The sequence below is a fragment of the Schistocerca gregaria genome, chromosome 3, assembly GCF_023897955.1.
Source record: "Schistocerca gregaria isolate iqSchGreg1 chromosome 3, iqSchGreg1.2, whole genome shotgun sequence".
NCBI lineage: Eukaryota > Metazoa > Arthropoda > Insecta > Orthoptera > Acrididae > Schistocerca > Schistocerca gregaria.
In genome coordinates, this window is record NC_064922.1 from 524536507 (window position 1) to 524559093 (window position 22587).

At 41.3% G+C, this 22587-nt stretch overlaps 1 protein-coding gene across 3 annotated transcripts in view; it reads right to left on the minus strand.

Annotated features, from left to right (window-relative positions):
* LOC126353991 (uridine-cytidine kinase-like 1) overlaps positions 1–22587 on the minus strand; it is a 105606-nt gene that overhangs the window by 35126 nt on the left and 47893 nt on the right. For all 3 annotated transcript variants that reach the window (XM_050003296.1, XM_050003294.1, XM_050003295.1), the window contains exons 6-7: positions 10245–10316; positions 5396–5647 (exon numbers count right to left, since the gene is read on the minus strand). In XM_050003296.1, the coding sequence (XP_049859253.1) occupies positions 5396–5647; positions 10245–10316 (324 nt within the window). The remainder of the gene's footprint in view (positions 1–5395; positions 5648–10244; positions 10317–22587) is intronic.

Genomic DNA, 22587 nt, shown 5'->3' on the forward strand with positions numbered 1-22587 from the left:
TAAAACTGGCAACTATAGTCCAGTCTGGATGGGACCAGGCTCCATTCAATATGGAGCACAGTAGCACGAGCCCCTTCGAGATGTGTGGGCGAGGAAGCAGAAAGAGTTGAGCTTTCACATGCAGCTGGTGTTTAGTCGAGGAACATGGGGCAGCCATGGTACATTTTTATAGAAGGCAAGTACCATAAATCAGGACTGTGCAACAACATCCAAGATTTGGGTAGCCAAGTTGGGTCAGGATGAACTATGTTACTACAACAGAAATGTGCAACTCATGGTTTCCTGGAAGAGAAGTGGAAGCCATGGGAAAGGGTCCAGGCAGTCTCTTTGGATGGCTCCTTGAAGGTGGTGTTCAGCAAACGCTACAGATTTGAAGCTATACCAAACACATATAGCACGAGAGTAACTACTATTCTGACAAAGATCATTAGTTTGTTGATAACAATTAGAAAACTTTACATTCAGCATGGAGTCTCAAGAAATGTCATTCTCCTGGATCCATGGGAGCTGAGCAATATATGAACTCTGGCACTAAATAATAGATGTGATAAAAACAGATGAACAAAATTTTGTAGGGAGCCTCAAACGTCCCAGTCATGGAGGATAGGTAAGAAGTGACTGTGCCAAGTGGTGTCCTATGACTTGTGTAGATCAAAACTGTGATGTTGTTGAAATTTAGCAAAATCCTGTGTGATTATTATTCTCAACATAGCAAGATGCCAATATATTTTCATGAGATGATGCCCCACAGTATGTAGGCATAGTTAAGATCAGTATACAAGAACCTGATTGTCAGTTGACCAGAACTGGTTATATAAATAAAGATTGTATCAGCAGTTCACGGTAGCAATCACGACATTTTTAAATTGCTAGATGTAGAGCGTCCCCCCCCCCTCCTAAAAAACTACACTGATAATGGGGAAGGGAGGTGTAATGTTTCTTGAACCCAGCATAGCTCTCTTGCTACCATCCTTTCAAGTAGTTTGTAAAGCAAGTTGGTGAGGCTAATGTGTGTGTGTTGTTGGACTTTTGTCTAGCTTAAGGATTGAGATAATGACACTATCTCTCCTTTGTGAAGGGAAAATGTCTTTGAGCCAAATATAATTGGAGATCAGTAGATAGAGCTGCTGAGTAACAGTCAGATGTTGGATAATCTGATTATGACTAAATGCAGGGCCAGGAACCTTATGCAACAAGTCAATAGCCTGAAGCAGCTTCCAGTGATATATGTTTATAATTATTTGAGGACTACAGGGATGGGGAAAAGAATAGGGTATGTCCAACTTTTCTTTTATGCGCTCAAAAGATAGTCCGATAGACGGACAAGAAGAAGATACCAACACCGATGCAAAGCGGTCATGAGGTGTTTAGCAATAACTAACACACTAATAAAAATAGCACTGCGAAGAAGAAAACCTGGTACAGTAATTGAGCTTGATGTCCCAGCAGACTAAGGAGGTTGCCCCCACAGAACTAAGGAGGTTGCCCCCACAGAACTAAGGAGGTTGCCCCCACAGAGGGACAGATCAGGACTGTAAAGAAATTTGTCAACTGGAAGGCCCCTAACAGGCGATATGGCACTCCGCCATGGAATGGTGTGCACTGAAATCCCAAAGTAGGAGTTGTTGGGTCAAGGTGGACATCTCAAGGTAAATAAATGCCCTTCCTGGGGGTAAATAAAAGCTACAATTGTCATCTGCTGGGGTCGTTTGTGCTTTCACTGCTATTGCTTTCAATGCGATACAGAGGGGAATCCATTCACTGATGACATCTGTGTGAACCAATGTACTGATCTCTCCACACACTCTCAGTGCCAGTGCCAGTACAGTTAACACAGTAATCTCAGAGACTGAACGATCAGTGAAATGTATTTCTTTTGGCAGCAACACAGGTCACGGAAGAAAACATTATAAGTTATAGTGTTGGGGGATGACAGTGATATCCACTGCAGTCCCATTGAAATAGCATGTAAGGTTGCCCCGGTTAGGTGCGAGGTGTCCAAGATGACACTTCATGCATGCCCCAGCATCATTCTTTGTCACCGTTGGAGGTGGAATAATATCAAGGAACATCAGTTCAGATACCTGCAGCATGGGGGAGATCTAGTGCATCCAGAATAGCCTCCTCCTGAGTTTTCTTCTTTTTCTCCTTGAGTACTTACTATGGTCAGACTCTTGCAAGGATATATCTGCTGCGATAGGAGGAACTGAACAGAAGTAGGCAGACCTAAGACAGGCAGTTTGTGACTCCTCCTGCTTCCCAGCTGGTATCATGTCAATGGTATCAATTTCTTGGGAAAGGTTTCCTGAAAGGGAAACCTGTCATCAGAAACTGGAGGAGGATGTCACTTCTACTAGGTGCGAGGAGTCGAGGTCCCAAAAGTTGGTGCTGCAGGAACCACAAGAGGGGAGTGTGTATTCCCCTAGGGTCCAATATAGTTGCATGACTACCACAGGTTGACATCTAGGTACTGCCACTGGCATGACCATTGTAGCTGCAGCAGTCAGTATCACCGAGCATGATAGAAACAATGGTACTTTTTCATAGCTTCAAAATTCAAGTGACAATCAGAGACCTTACATTTATGGATTTTAGTATTTCATAATTAGGGTATCACGCTTCAGGACTTGGGGATGGTGGTCACTTCCACCACCTGACATGAACAGGTGGTAGTGCATTTACGTCACATTGCTGACCATAGTGTTCACAAATTGTGTCACACATACAACAAAAAGACATACACCCAATGTGTTAGCATGTGAAGCATCACACCGAGAGTGGGAAATACAGCATCACCTCACAGTGGGAGACCACAATCTTAACTTTCTCAGGGAGTTAATCCCCTAGACACAGACACTGGACGTTCCAGAGTGAATCTATGTTTCTCGCATATCTCTGTGGGTTCTCATGGTTCTTCATCCATCTGCAGAATTAAGTGCAGTGAAAAGTTAAATCTTTTAGTATGTTTAGGTTCTTATGGGGTGTGACAGTGTGTGACAGTAACAAATGCACCACCAATTCTCTTAGAAGTGAGCAGCACCTGGGATAGGTAAGATACAGTGTTTTAATTAAGAGAACTATTTCATGATTTGTTAAGCGAAGAGATTAATCCACACAAATTTTCAATATTCTCAACAAAAAACACTGGCTCAGTAGATAGAAATGAGCCGCCTGCTGTGCGGGTGCAAACCAGGAAGTGAGTGGTGTACATTTCAGCTGTTCATCCAGTTTTGCTTTTATCTCATAGTGTGACCAATGAAGGAAAGATAATGGATTTGCACTGAAGAAATTTTGGTCTTTCTGAAGACTTCCAGAGCCTCTGGCCACTAGCTGATTATCTACGTATTTTCCACTGTGCCAGATATGCATGATGATAACACTACTCCAGATGGATGCTATCCCAATGGGCACAATCCAGCTGGAGCAATGATCACCTGGTTTGATGGCTACTGCTAGGTGTCCCAGAGCCCCCAAACTGACAGTATAATATGAAGAACTAGAGTTTCAAATAGAAATTTTTGATACATGCTTTAGGTGAGGGACACAATACACTATAATTTTACTTTCTTAGCTGCATATTTACAATCATGTGTGGTTTCAATTTTCACTAAACATTGTTCAGAAACATTTGTAGCAACATATAATCTACAGTAGAAAATGTGCCTGTCTGCCGGCGCTTTCCCGCTTGGTAAGTCTTGGAATCTTTGTTTTTAATATATTTTTCCCATGTGGAAGTCTCTTTCTGTTTTATTTAAATCTCCATTGTAAATCATACGAAATTATAATTACAACATTGTAAGAAGTTGCCATTGTCAATAATCATAAGAATGGGTACTGCACCAATGAGTGTTGCTATGAAGCAGTTGCTTCGCATTACATTGGTGGTGGTTTCAGTAAGCATTTAAGTACCAACACTTGGTGGCATGTTGGAATGGAAAATTATTAATAAATGAAAAATATGAATCTTGGGTGTCCAAAATTAGTTTTAAATACACCACTTTCACATAAAAAAATAAAATAGTCCAAAAAGTTGGGTTAGCACTTTCTCAATGAAGAAGAATGACAATTGCCATCAGTTACTGTCATCAACGTTGATTCTTCAAGTTATAAAATGGATGGAAAAAATACAAAAATAAGGGAAAGGTAAACCACTCACTCATAGTAGCCTTAAGCAAGACAACAGTGAATACTATTTTCCATTGTCTATTTCTGCATTTTGCGCGCAATAGACGAGTTGTTGCTGTTGCCATTCCCTTATTTTATTTATCCTTGAAGTTCTACAATTAATGTTTTGTTTCCTGCTCTAAAGCCCATAAGGCTTGCAACAATCTTATTTATTAATTGAGAAGACTCCAATTTATAACTGAAAATTTGAGTAACTTCTGAATCTACTAAGAGAAAGGGCATTAAACCAGGCACCTAATCCTCAGGGTGCTGTGGGAGGTACCAGCTCAGGCAGCAATAGTGTAGTCCCTGATTAGTCAGGGGCTACCACTATGTGGGTACCTACAACTCTTTAAGAGTTCAATATTTTCTCAACACACAAATTTGTAGAATTATTGTAACATAGCTCTCCATATGCCAGTAATGCTCAGTGTTGGTTTTCCACGTTGTTCCCTTGCACATTTCAAAAGTTTCTGCTCTCCTCATTAGCACAGCGCTGACAAACGACAATCACTGACAACAGAGCAGATTTTGCTCACTTAACTAACTTGATCTGGCACCCTCATGATGAGGAGTGGCCCTTACTGTGATTAGCTACAATAGGAAGCATAATGAGCTGTACCATTAGGTAAGATTCCAGCATAAAAGTTCATGAACTTCTTGACTGTTACTTTGAGTGCAATACAGTTGCTGCTGTTTGACAGAATACAATTCTACAGATACCTGCATGTGAAAAGTAAGCATCAGCAATTTATGTTACACCATACACAACCTTTTCACAGTCTTCACATCAGCCTTAGTTTCAAATGTTGCACGGTTGCCCATATTTAAAAAACTTTCAAAGTGATGATTTGTCACATTAGCAAAATTCAGCCTTTCCTTCAATGCAATTCGTTTTCAAAATGTAAAAGGTCTCCTTAATGTTTATGTACATCCACAATCAGATAATTCCTGAGCGTATGTGATACTATTGTCGATGCATTGATTTACAATTGCTTCTTTTACGATTTGATATCACACATGCACTCACGCACAGAGACACAGACAGAGAGAAAATTAATTCTTACTAAGAGGACAAGTTATCTGTGCACTAAAGCTAGTCGAACATTCTGCCTAACTTCAATAACTGTACTTAGGTATGGTTCTCACTCCTTTCTGCAACATTGTAACAACAGAAAATTTGACAGTAAGTAGTAGTGTGAATACCAGTACACAAATATGTTCTACTTACAAGCTGAAGCTGAGTATGGACATGTTGGACTATGAGCTCAATTGCTACTTGGTTGTCACCACCACGAGGAACAATAATATCTGCATGCACCATGGAAGGTGCTATGTAATGGAAGAATGCAGGCTGCACAAGGTTGCAGTACTGCTTAAGAACACCTTCAAGGTCACGGCCCCTTTGTGAAATATCACGGCGTAATCGTCGCGCTAACCGAACATCAGCATCAGTATCCACAAAAATTTTCATGTCGAGCAACTGTAAAAGAGATCATGTTAAATGAGAACAATAATTCATAAGACTATGATAATACATTATACTTCATGAATTTGGACATACTTTACAGTTCCTTTCCTTATTTTGTCTTTTTTATAGCAGCATGTTCACTAAAAGAACTAAAAATTCTTAGCATTTTAATGAACAGTAAATTATGGTCCTAGCAGACATGGAAAAGCAATTCTGGCCAAGAAAGTTTTGCATGCTATTGTAGATCAGAAGTAGCTCAAATTTTGAACAGGTTGAAGTAAGTAGAGTTTTGATCAAGTTGAACATTCATTATTTGGTCATAAGAAATGCTAATCAGAAGCTAGTAATAAAACATTCAACATTTTTTTTTTTTTATCACCACAGCACATTTGCTTGCAATGAGTAATCACAGGAATAACAAGGCAAGCCCTGCATCAACTAATACCAGGCCAAACAACAAAAAAAACAGTCAGCTGAATTCAATATAAACCATACAACAGCTTGTTTTGTGACAGTTGTTTGTTTCACTGATCACAGTTCTTATATCTTTGAATTATTCCACATTTTTGAAGTGACAAATTTTACCTTCAGAAAGCATCAAAAGTATCTGGACACCTCCAAAAACATGTTTTTCATATTAGCTGCATTGTGCTGCCACCTACTACCAGGTACTCCATATCAGCGACCTCAGTAGTCATTAGACATGAGAGAGCAGAATGGGGTCCTCCTCAGAGGTCACGAACTTCAAATGTGGTCAGGTGATTGGGTGTCACTAGTGTCATGCTTCTGTACGTGAGATTTGCACATTCCTAAACATCCCTAGATCCACTGTTTCCAATGTGATAGTGAAGTGGAAACATGAAGCACAAAAGTGTACAAGCCAACCTCATATGATGACTGACAGAGACCACTGACGGTTGAAGAGGGTCGTAATGTGTAATAGGCAGACATTTATCCAGACGCTCACACAGGAATTCCAAACTGCATCAGGATCCATTGCAAGTACTATGACAGTTACGTGGGAAGTGAGAAAACTATTTTATGGTTGAGCAGCTGCTTATAAGCCACACGTCATGTCAGTAAATGCTAAATGATGACTCACTTGGTGTAAGGAGCATAAACATTGGACAACTGAACAGTGGAAAAATTTAGTGTGGACTGACTAATCACAGTACACAATGCGGCGATCCGATGCCAGGGTGTGGACATGGAAAATGCCTGGTGAATGTCATCTGCCAGCATTTGTAGTGCCAACAGTAAAATTTGAAGGTGGTGGTGGTATTAAGGTGTGGTCATGTTTTTCATGGAGGGGGGGCTTGCACTCCTCGTTGTTTTACATGGTGCTATCACAGCACAAGCCTACATTGACGTTTTAAGCACCTTCTTGCTTCCCACTGTTGAAGAGCAATTCGGGTATGGCGATTGTATATTTCAACACAAACACCTGTTCATAATGCACGGCCTGTGGCGCAGTGGTTACACAACAGTAACATCCGTGTAATGGACTGGCCTGCACAGTGTCCTGACCTGAATCTTGTAGAACACCTTTGGAATGCTTTGGAACGCCGACTTCGTGCCAGCCTCACTGACATTCATCGGTACCTCTCCTCAGTGCAGCACTCCATGAAAAATGGGCTGCCATTCCCCAAGAAAATTTCCAGCACCTGACTGAACGTATGCCTGCAAGAGTGGAAGCTGTCATCAAGGCTAAGGGTGTGCCAACACCATACTGAATTCCGGCATTACCGATGGAGGGCGCACAAACTTTTAAGTCATTTTCAGCCAGGTGTCTGGATACTTTTGATCACATAGTGTGACTCTCAGGTACAGTATTATGGCACGACATGTGAAATAACACAATGTATACAGATGTGGATGGCAGGATGGGCAGAGGATTGTTTCATTGGGAAATCCGAACAGTGAAACATTCAACCAGTCACAAAAATCTACCACCTCTTTGCCTTCATGGGGAGGGGGAGAGGGGGGGAGGGAGCTATTATCTTCGCGAGATTCACATTCATGGATAAAACATAGGGGTTTTCAGACATTTCATTAACATGCCGTTTTTAGATAATCCATTCAGTAATTTTATTGATGGTATTTAATTCACATGATCAATTTCATCTTTCCACATACTTCTGGCAGTCACACTTAACCAATAAAGTGAGTATATAAAGTGATCCAAAAGCAATCACAAGGATAATCAATACGCTACTGTAAGCATAAAACCAAGCAAGGTGGCGCAGTGGTTAGCACACTGGACTCGCATTCGAGAGGACGACGGTTCAATCCCGTCTCCAGCCATCCTGATTTAGGTTTTCCGTGATTTCCCTAAATCGTTTCAGGCAAATGCCGGGATGGTTCCTTTGAAAGCGCACGGCTGCTTTCCTTCCCCATCCTTCCCTCACCCGAGCTTGCGCTCCGTCTCTAATGACCTCGTTGTCGACAGGACGTTAAACACTAATCACCACCACCACGCTACTGTAAGCATAAAATTGGTCATTTTTGTGAGTACCCAATATGAAGGGCAAACACACAGCAACCGAAGTTTAAAAAAAATAACTTTTTGAATCACTTTAGGTACTTCAGACTTTCAGCACAAGATCACTGCCAAAAGCACATGTGAAGATGAAGTCGTATAATTTGGAATCAGGCAAATAAGTTAAATCCTATCAAGAAAACAGCTGAATGGATTATCCAATAGCTATGTATCATAGATATTATGAAATTGCTTCGCAAGCTAACTCCTATAGAATGTGGGATACTCTAGCTTTCCTGTTAACAGTCACAGATGAACCTACAGCTTAACTCTGAATCCAAACCAGAATGTGTCATGGCATTTTTAACATATATGGATTACTTTGAAAGATAAAAAGTCACATTTTGCATAAGAAAGTTTACATTTGTCAAGAACCAAATATATGAGGAGGCCTTCAAGTACAGTAAAACCCCATTTTTACATTCATAGAATTAATGTTTTCCTGTGGCTAATGACATTTACAGTTCCATCAATTTCCTATCTTCACAATGTTAATTTGCACCCAATTTTGCGTCACCACACTTATATCTTCCCGCAATTTACACTTCATGAATACATTTTCATGGAAAAAACAACTTACGTAACTGACGTAAAATTTCAGTGAATGGTGCTAGGCATCAAATAGTATTTACAATTGTTACCACGGCACTCTACCCAGCAGAACTGAACCGGTAAATAGGTAAAAACACGAAACACTCATGCTTTATCTCCTGCTGCTGCTGCCGCCACCACCAAGTGCTATTCAGGGTGGTGGCTGATGGGAGTAATTACGTACATTCGAATAGAGGTATCACAACGAATCTCAACCATTTTCCAACTGTCTCCATTGTGCCTGCGCACCTTCGTAATTATTGTGATCACAACAATATGTTATTTAAACCATATTTAATGTGTTTCATTGTCTGGCCACTTTAAGCGCTATCAACACATTTGCTCACTCTGAGACATATGTTTTTGGCTTAAACACTGCACCAGTTACGTATTTCTTCACGCTTAGCAACATGCATTCTGAAAATTTAATCATTGCCGAGTACAAATACTTAAGCATTTTTTCACTATGTTTCACAAACTGAGTGATATTTTGCGTATGTGGTTTTCTATATAATTCAGGGGCATAGCACCTGAAAACCTCAAAATAATGATTACAGTACCACAATGACACAGAACAACACATAAGCAACCACCACATAAAATACTCATGTAAATATTTGCATCTGACAAGAACAAATTCTCTAAAAAATGTCATGCCAAGCATGAAAAAGTACACAACTGATGCAATATTTCATTATCTGCTTACTGAATGACAGTTGCAGGCTTTCCAAAATTTTGATGTATTAAGTGAAATGTTTCTACTTGCCAGACAGTTATCAGTTCCAGTTACATTGGAGGTTTTTATTAGATACTAAATTATTGTTAGATAATAGACAAGTATTTGATAAATATTTTGGTTCTTATGTACATATATGTTACATAAAGTACGAAAATGCAAGGGAGATTCTATATGTAACTTTTAATAGATACAACATTATTTCACACATTTTACATTTACCCGCACTTTACACCATTTTTCTCATATCTTGAAAAGTGCAAATGTGGGCTTTCACTGTAATAGCATAAAATTCAAAAGTACAAATGTACCTCATGAACTAGAGATCATCCACAACTGCCCACTGTACAGAAGGGAGGAGGAACTGAACAGAACTAACAATAAGTAATATTACGGACATCATACTTCCAGTTAAATTATTCCCATTGTTATGCCCCCAATGCAATGACATAAAATCACAATGCAGTTTAGTATTGGTATATCTGTCTCTTCAATCATAAAAACACAGAATGCATCAAAAGTACATACAACATCAAAATTCTACAAATTTTTCTGTGGTAAATTCACATAACATACATATAAAAGAGAAATTTGTCCTCCTTTTAACCCTACAAAATTACTAAATAATGAAGTGCACAGATAGTTCATATGGTAATTTATTACTATTTGCATTATTCAAAATCTCTCAGATGACAAAAGCGGAACAAAAAATATGAAATACAATAGCAATGCAAAACACTAACCTTCAAAACTTCTGCATTGTAGAATGTTAAAATTCCTTCAAATATGATCACATTTGCACCATACATTGTTTTCTGCAAAAAAAGCAAAAAAGAATTGAAAACATGAATATTGCTATTCTACTGCTAAATCAAAATGGTTACCCTTAAAATAGGAAATTGGGTGCAGCAGAAAATGAGACCAACCACACTGAAAAGCAATTAAAACAGTAATAGAGGGCTGAGTCACCTGGTCAAGATGGTAGGAGGCGAGGGTCCCCAGACACAGCATGCAGCTTGAGACACCCTTATTCCAAATATCTCACCACTGCCCCAGATTTAGCTTAAATTATATCCAAAAATAAAAAACACTTTTACATGAAAACTGATGTCCAGCTCAACTGACCATGAACTGAATGTTAGTATTTGAGGCTAAGTAGTCTGAAGGCCAAGCTCTGCATGGAGGGCCACAAGAAGTGGGCACTCCACCAGAATTTGAGCTACTACCTGTACAGCTCCACAACTACAATGTGGAGATGGCCCGTTACGTAAAACATTATGTAAAATATAACTGTGGGTTAGCCTGATAAGAACAATGTAGAGGTGACATAGGTCAATGAATTCCTTCCAGGAGGAACAGAAGGATGAGCACATGCAGCAGTAGTCTCCTTGATAGCACAGAGTTAGTTAAAGGGGGCATTAGCCAACAACATGCCATTTCATCTCCAAGTGAGCAGAGGTCTTTTATTGCACCATCCATCTGCACCTCGTACCAGTAAAGCACATGTGGTGTGAGTAATCACTCCTCCATTCAAATGGTCAGCCAATTCATTCCCTGCAATACCGACATGACTCCGTGCCCATGGAGACAAGTGAATAGTCATGACTAAGTTCTGCAAGAAGGTCTTGAATAGCAGATACCCCTGGGGAATAACATTTTCACCAGCCAACAGCCTGAAGAGTGCTCACTGAACCAGCAAGACTCTGGCAACTGACGGTGTCACTGACAAACAGGGGATGTAAAAGCATATCCTGTCTCATTCGTGGTTTTTGATCCATGTGTTTTTGGTGGTAGCATACTGAAATTCCTGAAGAATTGTTGGTTACAAATTCCAAAACATAATTGAGGGCAACAGACTTCAAGACCTTGATATAAAGTGTCTAATTCATGGCTACGGCAACAACCTTGGTGGGAGAAGGGGTAGGGGGGTTGCACAAGGAAACATGGGGAGAACATTCCCAGGAGGAGAGGTGGAGATATTGGCAGAGGTACCACATATGTAAAAAGGAGATACATTGGATGATCAGGAAATTGTCAAATGGCAACTGAATAGGAGACTAACAGTTGGTGCCACTGGAACTGAAAGGGAAGATTCCAGCTTCAGCAAGGATGATATGCATAGTACAAGCCCAGAAAGCACCAGTGGTCAGTCTCATGCTACAAAGATGGAGTGGGACTAACTACTTCCGAGTTGAGGATGCTACTGAGACACAAACCTGGCAACCATACTAAAGCCATGATGAGACCAGGACCCGGTGAATAAGGAGAAGAGCAGCACAATCTGCACCCCGAGAGGTTTGAGAGTGGAACAAAAGGGTACTAAGCTTCCACAGGCAACTAGTCTTTAGCTGACAAATATGGGGCAACTAATGGAGCATTTTGTTGAAAAGAAGGCCCAAAAGTGAGATTCTGCAACAATTTTCCTTCCAAGTGCTGGGTACCCATGTACAAGTCTGGGTCAAGATGGATGGTGGTCAAATGCCAGAAATGCATGACATGCAATTTTGCAGGGAACCGTGGGAAAGGGTCCATACAGAGGTCTGTCAGAGGGCACCTTGGAGGTGGTGTTTAGCTGAGGTTAAAGAGTGGGAGTTGTACCAAATGCAAAAATCATTGGGATATAGTGCAGGGGTTACCAACAGTCCAACAGAGACACTAGCCCACTGATGGTAATGAAGAGAGTGACTCAAGACAGAATCCTCTCAGACCTGTCGAGAGCTGAGTGAAGTACGAGATTGAATCCACAACAAACAGTGGGCTAAAAAAACTGATGAATAAAAAAGGGAGCCTTGAAAGAATCAGTCCTGGAGGGTAGGTAAAATGTGATGGTGTGAAGCAGAGTCATATGTGTTATGTAGGTCAAAAGAGAGCAATAAGGTGTTGACATTTAGAAAAAGCCTGTCGGATTGCTTTTTCCAACCAAGCTAGATGGTCAGCTATGGATTGTCACTCCCAGAAACCACAATGATCGGGTGACAAAAGGCCTCTCAACTCAATAAGTCAACATAGTCAGCAGGCAACCATCCTTTCAAGAAGTTTGCAGACAACATTGGTGAGGCTAACTGCTAAGTAGCTGTTGAGAGATGCGGAGTTTTTTCCTGGCTTAAGGATTGGGACAACGATATTATCTCAGCACTGTGAAAGCAAGACATTTTCAAGCCAAATACGGTTGAGGACATTCAATTGGTGTAACCTTGGAGTTGTATTCAGGTGTTGAATCATTATATTATGAATTAAATTAGAGGTCGTACCATGAGACAAGGCAAGAGCCTGAAACAATTCCTAGTCAGTGAAAGATGTATTATATGATTTGCCATAGTGGTCAATGAAAAGGGGGGGGGGGCAATGTGGTTGCCAAGAGGGTCACAACATGTTCAGCAAGAAATGACACACAAAGCAGCACAAAGACCACTCTGAAGGAGAAGACCCCCAACAGTTGTGGATAGTTAGAGGCCCAGGAGACTACAGAACTTGGGCCACACCAGCAATGAATAGGCATACGTTTCCAGGGAGGAAACGTACCATTCCCAGTGTTATTTCTTACTGTGCTTAATTAGACAGCAATTCTTAGAATGAAGTCACTTGAAAGTGAGAAGGTTTGTCTGTGAAGAACGGCACTTAAAACATTGCAGGGCTGTTCGGTGATCCTGAACAGCTATTGCAAGGTCTTGGTCCCCACACAGAACTTTCCAGCAGCGGAGGGGACCTGTAGAAAGGGGAACAGCTGTTCCAGCGGCATGGATGACTGCATTGGAGATGTCTTGCACAACTTGACACAATCTGACAGGGGGACACCGGTAACAGCAGAGACACAAAATTGCCAGTTGGCTGTTCGAAGCAACCAATGCACTAGTTGGTCCATCTGGCGATGGTAAGGAAGTGACACGATCACCCGAAAATGGTCACTGTCAGACTGCGAAGATGGTCAGGTAGCAACCAATGCAGTGAAGCCACAAGATTGGGTAAGAGATCATTAGATTGATAGCTGTAAAGGCATCATGGGCTGCGCTGATGTGGGTAGTAGTATTTTAGTGATCCATTCCATTCACAGAAGGGCATGCATCACTTACATAAAATATAGAGATCAGAGAAAAGATATGCATGATCACAATTAGTTTGTAAGCATTGGGCCACGCGCTACAGGAAAGTATTACTCAATAGGTGTGGAGTCTACCTGCTGGAGAGCATTTATAAACTCCATGGAGCACAGATGAATGAAGCAGCCCTAGTATCGTGGAAGATTTACCAGCACCAAGGGCAACAAATATGACCTACATAAGCAATTGTTATTATCTACTGCTTAAAAAATTTTAACGACAAGTCTTTGAGACAGTAATATTAGTTTGTTTGCATGTAGAATGTAACCTTTTGTGAAAGTTTGTGGCAATATACAGAGTTAATTGGAACCAAACTACACTTTATTTAAGTAGAGAAGCAGTGTTTTGTTTTTTAGCCATTTCACTTACAGAGAACTGCACAGAAGAAAGAAGTTCGATGCCGAGGAACACAGTATAGCTGGACTCTGAGGTGACTCACAAGAGTTGCAAGGTTGAATATCTACACCAATCTAATAAGGGAGTGATAAGGCAGTAGTGTTAGGTGTAGCTGCATAAAGTAATAGGTCTATAATAAACACTAGTCAAGCATTCAAAACATCGCCATACTAGCTAAATACAGCAGTCATCAGCCACTAATAAACACTCCACATGGCAACCATACGGTTGTAAGTGGAAAGTGACAAATAACAGACTGAAAGGACATAATTCCATAACAAATCAGCAAAGAGAAGAAGTGTTTCCAAGTGCAACAGCAAGCTTAAACAGCGCCATCTATGCTAGGCTAAGAGCATCCATCTAAGTTGACAACACATGCAGCCTTACATGATCCATCAAAAGCGAGCACACAAGCAGCGACATCCAGCCAGCAAGCAGCCATCGACGACTGATCCACTGCCAGAGTGTAGTCTACACCATCATGACACCATCATGCTGTCTGCACCACAGCGACCTCAGCATGTGCTCTAAACCACTGTGTCATCACATAATCATCGATGACCAGACCATTGCCAGCATACAGTATGATTACATTGAGCTACACCAATATATCATTTCAAAATTGTTTTTGTGGGTGTAGTGCAGTAATATGGTAATACGGTAATATTTAAGTGTTTGTTTATGCCGGTGACAACCAGGAAAATGCCAACAGAAGTTAATATAGAAATGTTACTACAAAGACTGGCCAAAAAGTTTTCACTCTTAGAAAATCAGATTAAGGACAATGATGAGCAAGTCAAGGAAAACCAAAATAGACAGACAAGAATTAGGAACTCAGATTAAAGACACTCACAAGCACATAACAGAAAGAATTAGAAACTCAGATTAGAGACTAATGAAGCATTAGAGGTGCGTTTAGGACATAAGCTATATCAAAGCCTCAACATGTTAAAGAGAAGAAACACACACCAAAGTCTTGAAACAATGTGACTTCGTTTGGGATGAGACACATGAACGTACTAAAGATTTACATACAAACTTAGATAGTTTACGTAACTTTGCAGAAACAGAATGTAAGTTGGTAAAAGATCAGATGTCAGATACACAAATGCGCATAGACATCTTAGAACAGAGAAGTGACAAGAGATTCCATATCTTTGCATGATATACATTGAGGTTTGGGGACAAATTTATCAGCACTGTTAGATCAAAAATTTCAGAAGACTTCACATACTTCAGGAAATGGTCAGGAGGAAGAAAAGGAGGGTAGGTAATCCATAAAGAAGGGATCTTATGTCAGGTCCAGGTGAAACCAAGGAAGGGAGGACCCCCACCACTTTAGAGGAAAGGAGAGGTATATCACACCAAGTGCACCTTCAAAATAAGAGGAAAAGAGTACTGGATCCCTGGAAAGAGAGCCTTCAATGCGCAATTAGTTTGTAAACATCGAATCACATACTACAGGAACGTATTACTCAACAGGTACGGAGTCTACCTGCTGGAAAGCATTTGCAACATCCATGGAGCACAAAACAGGAGATCTGGTACCATGGCAGATTTCCAGCACAGAGGAAGACAAATATGCTGTACATAAGCAATTGTTGTTACACACTATTCACAGAACATTAACAAGAAGCCTGAGACAGTAATATTAGTTGGTTCCCATTTAACATGCAATCTTTTATGAAAGTTTGTGACAATACATAAAGTTAAGTGCTACACTTCAATTAAGTAGAAAAGCAATGTTTTGTTTTTTAGCCACTTCACTTACAGAAATCTACATGGAAGAAAGAAGTCCGATGCCAATGAAGAATGGGGCACAGCATAGCTGGGCCTTGAGGTAAATCACAAGATTTGCAAGGCTGAATATCTACACCAATCTAATACTACACAGTTAGGATAGCGATGTTAGGTGCAGCTGCAAGGTTAATAGCTCTAGAACACATGTTCCTCAGGAAATACAGATTATGGGCAGTAAGAAGTCAGTTACAGATACAGGGTACTTTTCTGGCTCAATGTTATACAAAAATCAACACCTATTTCTTTCAGGCACTGTTTATAATGTATATGTTATTAATGCAAATATTTCACAGATTTTCTGTTTATATCAGGTAATGCAGCACACTTTCTAAACAAATTACAAGTATTTTGAATATTTTTGAACCTGCTTAGGGTTGATAATTTACAAAGAAATTGATGCAATCATTTTTCCAAAATGCTTCCTCAAATTGAGGTACCATTTATTCCAATGTTATACATTTGAAAGAGACCAAATTTTTACCTGATATGCATGACACGATGGCTGAGATACTTGACGTATTTAATTCCACCTATAGTGTACATTAAAATAACAAAAAATCACATCTTACATTTTAATTTTTATAATTTTTTTCTAGTAAAAATTTTATTTTTTCTATAATTTAGTTGATTCTGCAATAAAGAATAGGTCTACTACATAGGTATGGACTACACTCCTGGAAATGGAAAAAAGAACACATTGACACCGGTGTGTCAGACCCACCATACTTGCTCCGGACACTGCGAGAGGGCTGTACAAGCAATGATCACACGCACGGCACAGCGGACACACCAGGAACCGCGGTGTTGGCCGTCGAATGGCGCTAACTGCGCAGCTTTTGTGCACCGCCGCCGTCAGTGTCAGCCAGTTTGCCGTAGCATACGGAGCTCCATCGCAGTCTTTATCACTGGTAGCATGCCGCGACAGCGTGGACGTGAACCGTATGTGCAGTTGACGGACTTTGAGCGAGGGCATATACTGGGCATGCGGGAGGCCGGGTGGACGTACCGCCGAATTGCTCAACACGTGGGGCGTGAGGTCTCCACAGTACATCGATGTTGTCGCCAGTGGTCGGCGGAAGGTGCACGTGCCCGTCGACCTGGGACTGGACCGCAGCGACGCACGGATGCACGCCAAGACCATAGGATCCTACGCAGTGCCGTAGGGGACCGCACCGTCACTTCCCAGCAAATTAGGGACACTGTTGCTCCTGGGGTATCGGCGAGGACCATTCGCAACCGTCTCCATGAAGCTGGGCTACGGTCCCTCACACCATTAGGCCGTCTTCCGCTCACGCCCCAACATCGTGCAGCCCGCCTCCAGTGTGGTCGCAACAGGCGTGAATGGAGGGACGAATGGAGACGTGTCGTCTTCAGCGATGAGAGTCGCTTCTGCCTTAGTGCCAATGATGGTCGTATGAGTGTTTGGCGCCGTGCAGGTGAGCGCCACAATCAGGACTGCATACAACCGAGGCACACAGGGCCAACACCCGGCGTCATGGTGTGGGGAGCGATCTCTTACACTGGCCGTACACCTTTGGTGATCGTCAAGGGGACACTGAATAGTGCACGGTACATCCAAACCGTCATCGAACCCATCGTTCTACCATTCCTAGACCGGCAAGGGAACTTTCTGTTCCAACAGGACAATGCACGTCCGCATGTATCCCGTGGCACCCAACGTGCTCTAGAAGGTGTAAGTCAACTACCCTGGCCAGCAAGATCTCCGGATCTGTCCCCCATTGAGCATGTTTGGGACTGGATGAAGCGTTGTCTCACACGGTCTGCACGTCCAGCACGAACGCTGGTCCAACTGAGGCACCAGGTGGAAATGGCATGGCAAGCCATTCCACAGGACTACATCCAGCATCTCTACGATCGTCTCCATGGGAGAATAGCAGCCTGCATTGCTGCGAAAGGTGGATATACACTGTACTGGTGCCGACATTGTGCATGCTCTGTTGCCTGTGTCTATGTGCCTGTGGTTCTGTCAGTATGATCATGTGATGTATCTGACCCCAGGAATGTGTCAAAGTTTCCCCTTCCTGGGACAATGAATTCACGGTGTTCTTATTTCAATTTCCAGGAGTGTATTTCAAGTTACAGAAATAAAATCAGAGCAATGCTTTATAAACTTTAGGAAATATTTGTGTCTGAATTCTGAAAAATACATATCTCATATCTCACAAAATTGTGAATGAAGATATGAGGCCAATTAAACTGTGCCTCGGAACATTCCTGAAGCATAGTCTTCATCCTGCAGAATTTCTTCATCTTCAAGCTTCCTCTTGGCATTCCTTTTAGCACTTCTTGCTTCTTTAGTATGTTGAAGAGCAAATCTGTCAGCTTCATGCACCTGTTGTCTGTCACATGCAAGCAATTTATCTTCCACATTAGAGCCCCATTTTATGCCTAAATTTCTCAGGACTTCCAACCCTCCTATCATTCCATCATTGAAACATATCACTGCAACTAGTACACCAGCTTTTAATGTATTTAGTACTACAAAAACATTCTTGGGTAATCTTCTCCATGTGTAGTGGTTGAAACTTTTATTTTATTCTGAGTGGCTGCATGAAGACATTTATGAGCAAAACAGAGTCACTGAGGTCTTTAAAAATTGGTTTTATTTCATTCACAACAGAGTCACTGAGGTCTTTAAAAATTGGTTTTATTTCATTCACAACAGGCTCGGGAAGAAAATGCTTACGATAGTATATTTGACCACTTTCTTTTTCTCTTTTAGGGTGAAGTCCGTGAACAGGGTGGTAATCTGTGAACAACTTATGAAAGTAGGTGGCCCATACAACTTTTCTCAATGCTGTATCATCATTCAGAGGTGCAGTTCCTCTTTGTCTGTCCATAATAAGTCCGAAGGAGGTTATTTCAGTTTGTCAATCTGCCTCAGCCAGGCAGATTTTCCATCATTCTCTTCATAGCTTCACCTTTCATTTCTCTTCGTAGCTTCCTCAATCTAGCACCCATCCTCTTTTGCACATGTCCACAACACTCCAGTTTTGTTACCAAGGTATCACCATAAACATTGATCTCATTAATTTTATTGAAAGCTTTAAAGTCCCCATCGCCTAGGTAATTCTTATATCTAACGTTATAAACTGAAATATTTGTAGAGCTCCATCAAACTCCATACCTCCACTGTAATCATAATTCTTAGAACACTTATGTTCAATACGTCCTTCAGTGTTACCATGGCAGGTGTGGCAGTACTTAGATAAGCACTCAACATCAACAACTTTTCCATTCTGCAGAGAAGTAGCACCATTCAAGAATCAATGTCATCGATGTTGCCATGTCCCATCAAGTGCAACAGCAATGTCCCTGGTTCCCATTAGACACAACCATCAAGGCACGGGCGGGGGGAAGGGGGGAGGGGGGGGGGGGGGCGAGGAGGAGGAGGAGGAGGAGGAGGAGGAGGAGGAGGAGGAGGAAGGTGCATCGAACCACAAAACATTTGAGCAGCCATTTTTCCTTCTTCTATTGCACGCACTCCATAAATTGACTTCAAATTCACATCATACGAATTATGCACAATGTTCGAAGTCATTTTTGAGGTAGATTTACTGCAGGATCAACACAGAACAGCTAATTTTGATGCTAAACCCTTCCTGCTACTTTGTTTCTCAGTCATTTCCAGACAGCCTACACCATCACATTGTTTACATTTCGCCACTTCCTTTATCAAAGATAAGATGCCCACAACAACAACAAATCAACTACAAACAGCGTCACTGTTAACACAAAAATTTCAATCTCCAGGAGACGTACCATGTGGGAGTTTCTTCCCTGAAGACATGATACATGGGTTACTTTCAAAAGTATGGCTTGCTTTGTTTGTGAACTGGTTACCACAGAATTTCCTTTTATTGAATTTCTTGAAGCATGGCATAGTTTGTATTTGTTGCACACTAAAGGCTATGTACTTCCACAAATATATGTAGCACTTGGGCAACATACATTCAGTAACACATGAACAAACTGCTTCAGTAGGAAAAAAAAAACACTAGCAAAAATAATCATTTACAGACACTAGAAACCTGCACTGTGACCAACATATACAACGTATCACACGTATAATCACTGGAAACAGGAAGTTCACAGTTCTTTTTGAACTACTGGTCTCTGTAACAGAAATAAAGGGGGGGGGGGGGGGGTGTGTGGTGGCATACATGACCGTAACTTTAAAATTTGGTATATATAGGTAATTTTTCCATTTGAAACCCTATAATGTATATATCAATGTAATCAGGAAAGACCATAGAATTTAATGAAGTCAAAAAATACGATTTTTCCACCATTTATAAGCACCCTGTATCCTTGTAGAAGGCACCAACCAGAAAGTGATATTGCCCCCACAGGGGTAGATGCACTGAAAGCCAAATGTAGGAGAAAATAGGGACAAAATTATTGTATTTTTGGATTAAGGTGGTCAACTGAAGTTAAGTAAGTTGCCTGCCTGGAGGTGTGCAAACACTGCTGAGGTCACCTGCACTAACACCATTGTTGCTTCCAACACAGTATCCACTTAAAAGCCCCATCTATGTGAATCTATGCACAGTTCCATCCACATGCCCTCTCAGGACCAGCATGGTTCCGAAAGAATGCACAATAACCACAAAGTGTTGATGAATGGTCATCAGTGAAGACATTTCTTGTAGAGGAATGCAAATTGCTGAGAGGAGGAAATAAAGTGTTATAGTTCTAGCAGGTGAAGGTAATACGCATTACAGTTTCACTGAATAATCCTGTTATTGGTGTCTGGGTTAAGCATAAAGGGACCAGGAGGAGTGGTCCACCAGGATCACTATCTGCCACCAGTGGCAGTGAAAGTACATTAATGACCATTGTTTCAGAATCCAACGGTGTGGGGTGTCCTGGTGCCTCTGAGTAGCCTTATCCCAATTCTTCTTCTTCTTCTCCTCCTCCTCCTCCTCCTCCTCCTCTGCAGCCTTTGGTGGCCAGCATTCTGGCAGTGGCCTATTTGAGATGAGTGTGGGGATGGACGAAGAGTGAGACAGGTTCTTCAGCCATAGTCTGGCATTGGGCCTCTGACCTGTGGGTTTATGGGATCCCAAGAGGGAGCCCTGTTACTGGTATACAATGGAGGAGGAAGTTGCTCCTCTGGCAAGGTGTGAAGTGGTTCCAAAAGACAGTGCCACAGGAAGCTCAAAAGAGGAAGATGTTGGGAGAACTGGTTTCATAAAAGTTGAGGTAGTGGGAATGATGGCTGTGATTTTCACATAATTGGACATCGTATCAACAGGATGTAGGTTTTTACAGCCTCAGTAGGTGACAGGTGCTCAAAAATGTTAAGGCTAGGCGAACTGGTGAACATGGAGGTGCTGTTCCATGCAATCTTAACACACAAAGGTAGTTCTTCACAATAAGTGGTTGTCTGCACTTACCCATTTTTGGGTCCACAGTGCTACGAGATGACATACGACCTACGCACACGTGTCAAAAGTACCTCAAGGGCAGTGGGACCCAAGGTTTCTTGTCACAACAGTACACCACGACTAACTTTTTACAGTAGGACAAATGCTAAGATAAAAGTGTCTATCTACCTTTTCGAATCCACCTAACAAAATGTATGCCTCATCACTCGGAATTAGCCTGTAGCTTCTCATCTGGAACATAAGCTCTCAGTTGAATATGATTCCTTGGACCACAGGCAATTATCACTAGTATCTTTTCTCCCAGACCGTCACATGTGTGAAGAGATGTAGGTTGTGCAGCAGACAAGGCTTTAATCAACAGTGATCTATAGGACAATATTCCTAATGACTCAATTCCTCCAAATTTTTATTCGATACACCCCACAAAAAATTATGGCTTTATTGCAGTGAAAGTATCAGATCGGTTCGAGTACATATAAAGTATTGAATAAATTGTTTTGCTCCCAAGCATCTGGCTTGTCTCTCTTCCCACAGAGTAGCCAGGGTAGATAAAACAGTAGGGCTGTAAATGTTCCCACTGAAGTTTTGATTCCTGTCTGAAGACATGGCTGGTTCAGAATGGCCACTGTTCTGGTGGAGGTTCTCTCCACTGAGAATAACACACTGTGTTCTGTTTGCTACAAACTTTCCATCTAGCCACACAATGGGTCTGATATTCAATACACATATTTTGTTCACTAGGTGGCACTGGGGAAATGTTCTGAATCCCTTCTGAAGATCAAAGAACACAGGATCAACCTGGGCACTGGTATCTATTGCTTTCATACACCAACTCCGCTCCCTTGTAAAGCCACAGCAGATAGATAGTTGGGACAGAGATGAGAAACTATGCATGTACACCACAGCTTACAGTTTATGCTAGTTGATCACAGGAGCTTTGAAACAGGTGTGTTTCATTAACTGAGACAGTATTTTCCTCTACAGTTCCAACCAACAAGATACCCTAATTACTCTGGGTATATCTAGAGTGATACTATTACAGATGTTACCAGCAGTCAATGTCACCAGACAACTTATGCCTGAAACTGGCACATCTATGGATAGTAACCACAATGACTAGGAGTACATTGAGGCAGTAATGCTTGTAGCACATTATGACTAGAACTTTCTATTGTACAATTCCCCAAGATTTGTAGGAAATCTTCACAAGGACAATTAGGGTGCAGATTAGTAAGCAGTGAAGATTAAAGCAGAGTTAAAAAAAGGTGAAAATAACCAGATAACAATAAATCCAGAAAAAACAATTTTTTTCGTATTTATGTCTGGTCTAAGACTGGAAGAAGGGCACAAAATTATCACAATGAGTGGGGTGGGCAGCCAAG